Genomic DNA, 9,486 nt, shown 5'->3' with positions numbered 1-9,486 from the left:
TTGGGAAACAGTTATTGGCTTGTTACTGGACTTTGATACGAAACAATTGACTATAGATCACATTGTAATACTGAGACAGGTGACAATCATGAGATGCATACAAAGTTTCCCCCTAAAGCCACAGGACTGGACAAGCCCAAGAGTCCAGGATAATAAAATGGAAATCATATGATATATTCAGGATCTACCCAAACCTGGGACACGTGGGTTTGCTGCCTTACATGAAGAAAATTTTAAATTCCTACTAAAGGCCTTGAGAAAGAGGATAATTGCCCTGAGATAACTGAGTCACCTGTAATTGGGGAAAGCCCTTTGTCTCTTTAACAGCACAAGAAAAACAGTGTGCATGGTGATACTGATGGATCACTTAAATATATAGAATTTATTTGCTGTTGAAAAGCAGTGGCATATAATATGGTCACTATTAAACTGATGAAAAATACTGAGGAAGTTTAAAGTAGCCAATTTGCTGAGTTATATGCTGTTTTATCGGGTCATAAAGCAAGAAATTTTAACAAAATGCCATATACACAGTTGGTGGGTAGCCAATGGACTGGCCACTTGACTTTCCCTATGGGTAAAGAATAACTATGACTTTGTCCCAGTCGTCCTCAGACATGCGGACCAGAAATTCATCCCGCACAAGACACAATGACAGATGGCGGGAAGAGCAGGCCTATGGAAGGGGGAGGTTACATACCAAAAACCCGTGTAGAGCTGAGGGCAGTGGAGGCAACATTAGGGCTTTAAAGGGGCAAGGTCATCTCGCTTTCACCTGCGCTTGCTCCAGCAGCCTCTGCCTGAGACACGTCAGCCTGGAAGGCAGCATGGGTTCTGTGATGCCCCTTTCTCAACCTCCTTTGCCCTCCCAGCAGCTGCACCATCTCCTGGGCCCCTGCCCCATCCAGGTCGTCCAGGTAGGAAGCAGCTACCACGGCCGCCACCCGCACCTGAGGCTGGAGAGAACATGAGGGAAGGGGGAAGGAGGAGTGGGCAGGGGTCAGAAGTCAGCCAGAGCTGAGACACCAAGATGGGCAGCGATGGTGTGATTACTCACCTAGAGCCAGACACCCTGGAGTATAAAGTCAATGGGCCTCAGGAAGCATCAAAACAAACAAAGCTAGTGGAGATGATGGAATTCCAGCTGAGCTATTTCAAATCCTAAAAGATGTTGTTGTGAAAGTGTTGCACTCAATACACCAGCAACTTTGGAAAACTCAGTAGTGGCCACAAGACTGGAAAAGGTCAGTTTTCACTCTGATCCCAGAGAAAGGCAATGTCAAAGAATGTTCGGACTACCACACAATCACACTCATCTCACACGCTAGCAAAGTAATGCTCAAAATTCTCCAAGCTAGGCTTCAATAGTACATGAAACAAGAACCTCCAGATATTCAAGTTGGATTTAGAAAAGGCAGAGGAACCAGAAATCCATTAGATCACTGAAAATGGTGGCATTAGATCATCAAGTGCCAGCATCCACTAGATCATTGAAAAAGCAACAGAATTCCAGAAAATCTTCTATTTCATTAACCACACTAAAGCCTTTGACTGTGTGGACCACAACAAACTGTGGGAAATTCTTAAAGAAATAGGAATACCAGACCACCTTACCTGCCTCCTAAAAAACCTGTATGCAGGTCAAGAAGGAAAAGTTAAAACTGAACATGGAACAATGGACTGGTTCAAAATTGAGAAAGGAGAACGTCAATGCTGTATATTGTCACCCTGCTTATTTAACTCATATGCAGAGTACATCATGAGAAATGCTGGGCTGGAAGAAGCACAAGCTGAAACGAAGATTACTGGAAGAAATATGAATAACCTCAGATATGCAGATGACACCACCTTATGGCAGAAAGTGAAGAGGAACAAAAGAGCCTCTTAATGAAAGTGAAAGAGGAAAGTGAAAAATCTGGCTTAAAACAACATTCAGAAAGCAAAGATCATGGCATCTGGTCCCATCACTTCATGGCAAATAGATGGGGAAACAATGGAGGCAGTGACAGACTTTATTTTCTTGGGCTCCAAAATCACTGCAGATGGTGACTGCAGCCATGAAATTAAAAGACACTTGCTCTTAGGAAGGATAGCTATGACAAACCTAGACAGTGTATTAAAAAGCAGAGACATCACTTTACTGAGAAAGGTCTGTATAGTCAAAGGTATGGTTTTACCAGTAGTCATGTATGCATGTGAGAGCTGGCCCATAAAGAAGGCTGAGCACCTAACAATTGACACTTTTAAACTGCAGTGTTGGAGAAGACTCTTGAGAGTCCCTTGGACTGTAAGGAGTTCCAACCAGTCCATCCTAAGGACTGAATATTCATTGGAAGGACTGATGCTGAAGCTCCAATACTTTGACCACCTGATGTGAAGAGCTAACTCAAAAGAAAATACCCTGATGCTGGGAAAGACTAAAGCAGGAGGAGAAAGGGATGACAGAGAATGAGATGGTTGGATGGCATCACTGACTTGATGGACATAAGTTTGAGCAAACTCCGGGAGTGGGTGGTGGACAGGGAAGCCTGGCGTGCTGCAGTTCATAGGATCGCACAGAGTGGGACATGACTTCATGACTGAACAGTAATCACAGATCTTTGGATCTGCTCTGGATCCTGCATCCTGGATCCCCAGTATCCTTCCAATAAATCTCCCCTTTCCTGAAGTCCATCTGGAGTCGGGCTCCTCTCACTTGTGGTTCAGACTTGATTTTAGGCCCTGTCTGGGTATGATGCACTGCCACCCCCTGACCCAAAGAGAGGCCCCCATTCATATCAGCACCATTGAGATGAAATCTTTATTCTTTCTTTTTTTAATAATTTTATTTGTTTACTTAGTTTATTTTTGACTGTGCTGGGTATTCTTTGCTGTTCAGGCTTCCGTTTTCTCTAATTGTGGCTAGTAGGAGCTGCTTTCTAGTTGCAGTGTGTGGACTTCTCCCTGTGATGGCTTCTCTTGTTGCGGGGCAGGCATTAGAGCACCTTTGGGCCTCAGTAGCTGTGGCTTGTTGGGCACAGTGATTGTGGCTCCCAGACTCAGGCTCCTAGACTCAATGGTTGTGGCGCAGGGGCATAGTTGCTCCACAGCACGTGGGAAATTCTCACATCAGGGATTGAACCCCTGTCTTCCACATTGGCAAGTGGATTCCCTACCACTGAGTCATCAAGGAAATCCCAAAATCCTTTATTCTTTCCTGAGACGAGGGCTTTGCAGAGCATGAAGCACAGTTTACCAGCATCCCTGAGCCAGAGTGCCCTACATGTGAGTGAGTGTGTGTTTGGTGTGAGCCTGATTGATTCCTGTAGCAGCCTGGACTTACACTGCAGGAGCCAGGCCAATCCTGTTCTTTTCCCGATCATAAACTGTGAAGTACAGCCTCAGGAAGACGTTCCCCAGGACCCAGGTCTCTACCTTGTTGTTATGATGTTTGTCATTCTGAAAGGTGCTGTAGCAGAGGCCCTGAGAACTCTGGGGGAGAGGGAAATACACACCAGTCAGTCTGAGCCCCTCCTTGCCTCCCCCAATCAAGATCGAGAGCTGGAAGCTTCTCAGATTCATATCCCTCCTTTGATAAGAATCAAGTGGGTCTCTTAGGAGCTGCAGGAGTCGGGGTTCACCCAAGAACAAGAAAGGCCAAGCACCTATGGTTTCTATGAAGCCTGGGGGTGAGGGAGGGGAAAATTGGGCATCTGGGATTATCAAATGCAAACTAATATAGGGAGGATGGATAAACAATCGGGTCCTGCTGTATAGCACAGGGAACTATATTCAATATCCCATGATAAACTATAATGGAAAAAATATGAAAAATACGTATATGTATATGTGTAACCGCCACTTTGCTGTACAGCAGAATTTAACACATTTTAGATGAACAATACTTCAATGAATTTAAAAAAAAAAGAAGAATGGCCCAAAGTTCCCTCACACTCTGCTGTTCCTTTCCTTCTGACCTCAGCTCACCCTTTTCTCGGCAGAGAATGACTTTTCTTCTCCTTGATCCTCACAACCCTTGTCTTTAAGACTTCACTCAGGCCCTCTAAGTCTTCTTCGACACACCCTCACCCTCCCTGGCCACTCCAGGCTGGGTTGGGTGACTTACCATGATGCTCCCCGAGTCTGTAGCCCTCATCACCCCTAATCTGTCCCCGGTGCCCCTTTGCCCAGGCCCCTGGGGTTCCATTTGCATGGAATTTGGTATAGATTTGCCTCAACCCAAGCAGGCTTCCTCATTCCTCCATGAGGCTGAGGGTTTAGAATTACTGAAGCTTTCTTTCTTCCTCAAAGCCTTCTTTGAGCCCATCAGCCCACAGGGAGATGACATGAAGCCTCCATCCTGTGCTGGGGCTGAGCAGTCACTGTGTAGTCTTTATTCATCTTAATAACCCACCTCCCCACAGAGGGGTCAGTACCCCAACTCACCAAGGGGACGCTGGGGCTTAGCAAGGGGAAGTTGCACCTAAGGAATAGGGTTACCATGTAAAATATCATCCCAACATGGACACTTTCAAGATTGGAAGGGAAACTCTTAACCCCTATGGTGGCACAGCACACTGGGACTGTCCCCAGCCATCCTTCTTGTCACTTGGTATATTTCAGGGATTGCTAGAGCTGACTTTCCGTGTTCACGCATCTGAGGTCTCTGGTTGAACTGAAACTGAGGCCTTTAGTCTTCCCCTCTCCTTGTGACTCCCACCAGGCCAGCACAGAATGGTGTCTCCACATTTATTTCAGGAGGCTGGATGTCCCAGACTGCCCTTCACTCTCAAGTGGTTGGTTTTGTGGGAGGCGCTGGCCCAGCCGCAGGGGCACAGCAGCATCTGCAATGGTTTGACTTGGCCTGCAGAGGGCGCCCTCTTCCCACCAGCAGCCCAAGGGTTCCTGCAAGTCCCAGATTTGAGAACTAGCCTTCAGGATTGGCCCCTCACCTCATAAATGTAGGCTTGAGCGGGCACTGGGTAGTCGATGCCCTTGATGGTGAAGATGAGAGGAGGCAGGGTGCTGGTGATGTTACATGGAACTGTGTGCTGTTAGAGAAAGAGCGAGAGAGGTCAGCTCAGCTGATCCTTGTTGTCTGGGGAGCCTGGGAGCGACCTTGTGGCACGACCCTTCACCTGCAGACTTCCAGAGGGCCTGACACGGATGAGCCTCTGGATTTTGGCGATGTGTCTTCTTGGGCCAAGCAGGGATGTAGTCCCAGTATCCATAATAGCCTGGCAGCCGTGTTTACAAGCAATGACCTTCCCGTTCATGGAGATGCTGAGAGAAAGTGGGACAAAGCGGACACCACGGTCACTCTGAAGTCTCCCCCACGACTGCCCCTCCCTGATCTTCTCCTGAACAGCCCTTCAGCTCTTGCCTTCGCTGTTTTCCTTTGCTCTGGTCATGCCCCCTACTTTGACTTGCTTTCAGTTCTCGAATGCTCCGTCTCTTTCAGGCCTCAGGGCCTTGGCACCTGTTGGTTGCCCTTCCTAGAAGACCCCCAACCCCTTTGTCTAGCTAATTTCCCCGCATCTTCCAGGTCCCTGATTAACTGTCGCTTTGTCAGGGAAGTCTTCACCCCAGACTAGATCAGGCTCCGGTCTTGCTCAGTCTCTGTAGACTCTTCCTCGTGTCTAGCAGGCACCAAGGTGGTAATTCACTGTGTGTGTGCCTCGTTTCACATGCATCTGCCTCACGAGATGTGAGGGCAAGCTGTATCCTCAGTGCCTCCCCCAAGTGCCCAGCACACAGGCAATGCAAGTGTACGTTTGTTGAGTGAATGAATGAAGAACACCAGAGACTTATATCTGGTGTCTGACCAATCAACGATGGGTCAACCCACATGGTGAAGATGGAGGTTCCCTGGGGCTCCAGATTCTTGGAGTGGTGATGGGGGAGACACAAGCTGCCTTGGGAGAGGTTGTCTCCCAACACCAGCCCCTCATCTGGCTCAGACACTGAGGGCCCCAGCCAGGGAATGCTCAAGCTAACCCAGAGGGCTCCAAAGGACAGGAAAGCTTTTGTCTGAGGGTATCACACAGAATGCCATCAATTACTGCCCCTTGTTCTCAGGCCACTCCTGGATCCCAGCTCCCTGATTCTCTCTGAAACAAGCCTTGCCCCACAGTGGGTCTCTTTGTAAGAGATGCCCTCAGGTCTCAAGACTGCAGCCAACCTCTCTCCACTGCTAGGTAGCTTCTCTCTATGGAGACGAGTTTTCCTTGTTTGTCCAGGACTTTCCCTGTTTTTAAACTAGCAGTTCTGTGCTCTAAGAACCTTCTCAATCCCAGGCAACCCCGGACAGTTGGTCATCTGAACACAACCCTGTTCACGCTGGTGAAATTCTTCCTGATCCTCTTTTCACCACACAGCCAGGTCCTCTAACCATGCTGCCTGCCTCACAGTGCAGTGAGTCCAGCCTTTCCCAAGCTGCACAGGCCCCTCTGGACCCTTTCAGGACGCTGGCAGAGGGCTGGTCAGAAGGCCTAGGGTGTTATGGTCCCTTGGGTGGTGTGTGTGTGTCTTTTTGTGTGTGTGCCTGTGTGTCTCTGTGCTTGCGTGTCTCTGTGCTTGCATCTGGCCACGTGTGTGTATCTTTATATGTGTGCCTGTGAGAGTGTTTCTATGTTTGTCTTTGTGGGTGGACATGTCTGTGTGTGAGACTGTCTGTGTTAAATCTGTGTGTGTCTACACGTGTCAGTCCACACGTGTGGGAACACTGCTGGACTGACCCTCGGAGGGTGAGGCTTACCGGCCCATGGTTATCTGCCAGTAGTGGCTTCGGGTCACTGGTACCCAGTTGAGCTTTCCTGTATGGTAGGAGTGGTCCACCCCACCAAACATAAGCACATTGCCATTCTCCCTCCGGCTGTTGAGAGAAGTAAGAGAGGGGATCTTTGGAGGAGAGTAATGCCAGCACTGTCTGAGGTCTGTGCTTCTCCACCATCAGAGACCATCTACCATGGTCCCCATTTTACAGATGTGGAGACTGAGGAACTGAGGGGTTGAGTACCTGACCCAGGTCTGTCACCATCTAATCAGAGCCACAGAAGTTTGAAGCCTGGCCTGGCTCTGACCACCCAACCTTCTGAAAAGTGCCTGGTCCCCTCCCACAACCTGAGTGCTCAGAGATCCCCTCAGAGGACTCCGTGCTAGAGGAGTCTGGCATCCCCCTTGCCTTGCCTTTCATTTTTCAAAACTTCCAGACCCAAAGGCACTAACGGCATGGGTTCAGCATCACCCAGGATTGGCATCACTGGCCTATGACCTACACTGATTGGTAGGAGTGAGTAGCCTTTCCTTTCTCTAGGGGATCTTCCCAACCCGGGGATCAAACCCATGAGGCCCCACACTCAGCAAGCCCCAAGCTCTATTACCCTCTCTTGAAATTCCTAACACTTGTTGAACAAGGGGTCATGCATTTCCATTTTCAACTGGCTCCAGCAAACTGTGTAGCTGGTCCTGGGCTCCTGGTGCAATGTTAGTGAGAAAGGAAATATTCCCACCATTCCTCTCCTTCTTTCCATATCAAATCCACAGCAAATCCAGATGCCCTTCCTCCAACCTGTACCCTGACACCTTCCATTGCTCTCCCCCTTCCCCCTACCCCCTAAACCAAGCCACTGCCTTCAAGTGGTCTATAACTTTTCATGCAAGTAAAAGCATGTTTCAGCTGATTTGGAGAGGGTGTTTGTCATCTCAGACTTACCTGCTCAAGTAGAAGGCAAAGAGAGGGTAAGGAATAAGTCCAAGGTTCTTCAGGTTGTCAAAGAGTGGGGTGGTTCCTTGGATGGCGAGGCTGGGGAAGCCCAGGCCCAGGATGCCATCAAAAGGTACATTTTGAAAAAAATCTTTGGATAGCTTCTGGCTCAGGGTAAAGGTCTGGTTGAAGTGGAGAAGATTCCCAATCTGTGGGAGCAGAGAGTAACTTTGATGCTCAGTCATGTCTCTTTGTGACCCCAAGGACTATATGGTCCTTGGAATTCTCCAGGCCAGAATCCTGGAGCGGGTAGCCTTTTCCTTCTCTAGGGGATCTTCCCAACCCGGGGATCGAACCCAGGTCTCCCACATTGCAGGCAGATTCTTTACCAGCTGAGTCATAAGGGAAGCCCAGGAGAGGAGAGTGTTCCCACATAAAGGACCTGAGGCCTGGCTCTGCCCTGCATTGGCCTCAAACAGTTAGACCAAGCTGGGAGAGGAACTGGGGTTCCATTTGTGTGGGGCTGTGGATTTTAACAACACCTGCTTCTCCCGCAAACACCATCTGAGTGAATCAGATTGGTCTCACGCCTTCTGTACAGGTCGGGCAACCAAGACTCAGGACAGGATTGAATAGTTCCCCCTTGTGGACAAAATGAGTAGAAAGCAGGGTAGTCTTCTCTTCAATATTACTATGATCTGAGGACAGAAACAGACTGAATTCATTGCAGTGCATTGTGGATTCTGCATCTGCCCAGAAGACAGAAGCCCATTATACAATGTCACTGGCAGGGTTCTTATGAAAATTCTGCCTGGGAAACTAACTTTTGGGGATATACGTGAACACGTGTGTGGCAGGATCAGGGAGTGTGGAATACTCAGACATTTTGCGAAGGCACACTATAGTTTTTATTAGACTCTCAAAGACCCTCGAGAGTGAGAACCCACTTATCAGGCCCCTCTCACATCTGTGGCCTGCTTTTCCTGTCTGCATACCTGAAGCCCTGGGCTGCCCCCAGGGTCCCAAGCAGTTTTATCCTCTCCCCAAATACCTCACACCTGCCTGAGTCCTGACTAGCCAGCCCAGCTCACCTGCTTAGCACATGTGTGACCTTGGCAAGGACTTTGTTCTCTGCACCTCAGTTCTTTCATCTATATCATGAGTTAATCATAGTACCTGCTGTGTAGGTTTGTTTTAGGATTAAACAAGTTTCTTATTGTTCAGTGGCTAAGTCATGTCTGACTGTTTGCAACCCCAGGAACTGCAGCACACAAGGCTTCCATGTCCTTCACTATTGCCCAGAGTTTGCTCAAACTCATGTCCATTGAGTCAGAGGTGCCATCCAACCTCTTATTCTCTATCACCCCTTTCTCTTGCCCTCAATCTTTCCCAGCATCAGGGTCTTTTCCAATAAGTTGGCTCTTTGCAGCAGGTGACCAGAGTATGGGATTTTCATTAACTCTTTCACTTTGAACAAGTTATCACCACGAAAATTCCTAGTATAGTCTGAGAATATAAAAGTGGGTGTTTTTCCCCCATCTCTCTCAGCTCACACCATAATGAACCTTCGGCTCTTCATAGGCAAAGAAGCTGCAAATCCACACCCCAAGCCACTCTCTGGGTTAGCCACGAAGAGTTTCTGTGTAGGCAGGGGCGTTGTCTCCCCAAGGATAGAGTCCTTCCAGGCAGACCTACAGCCATTAGGGGACTTTCGGAAGGATAAACACCTCCAGCTGGTCCTGCATCTGTTTTGTGAGCAGCAGTTGCTCCCAGGGCCAGCAGCTTCTGGTTTCCACATTACC

At 48.6% G+C, this 9,486-nt stretch overlaps 1 protein-coding gene across 1 annotated transcript in view; it reads right to left on the bottom strand.

The window, feature by feature from the left end:
* Window positions 1–3,318: 3,318 nt before the first annotated feature.
* LOC120874066 (pregnancy-associated glycoprotein-like) overlaps window positions 3,319–9,486 on the bottom strand; it is a 30,525-nt gene continuing 24,357 nt past the window's right edge. Inside the window, exons 2-6 of the mRNA XM_040255190.1 lie at window positions 7,694–7,893; window positions 6,737–6,853; window positions 5,118–5,262; window positions 4,932–5,030; window positions 3,319–3,471 (exon numbers count right to left, since the gene is read on the bottom strand). Coding sequence (XP_040111124.1) covers window positions 3,319–3,471; window positions 4,932–5,030; window positions 5,118–5,262; window positions 6,737–6,853; window positions 7,694–7,893 — 714 coding nt within the window. The remainder of the gene's footprint in view (window positions 3,472–4,931; window positions 5,031–5,117; window positions 5,263–6,736; window positions 6,854–7,693; window positions 7,894–9,486) is intronic.

Source organism: Oryx dammah, unplaced genomic scaffold (assembly GCF_014754425.2).
Source record: "Oryx dammah isolate SB20612 unplaced genomic scaffold, SCBI_Odam_1.1 HiC_scaffold_15, whole genome shotgun sequence".
NCBI classification, from domain to species: Eukaryota; Metazoa; Chordata; class Mammalia; order Artiodactyla; family Bovidae; genus Oryx; species Oryx dammah.
Note: the sequence above shows the minus strand (reverse complement) of the source record. Positions and strands in the feature narration are given on the sequence as shown.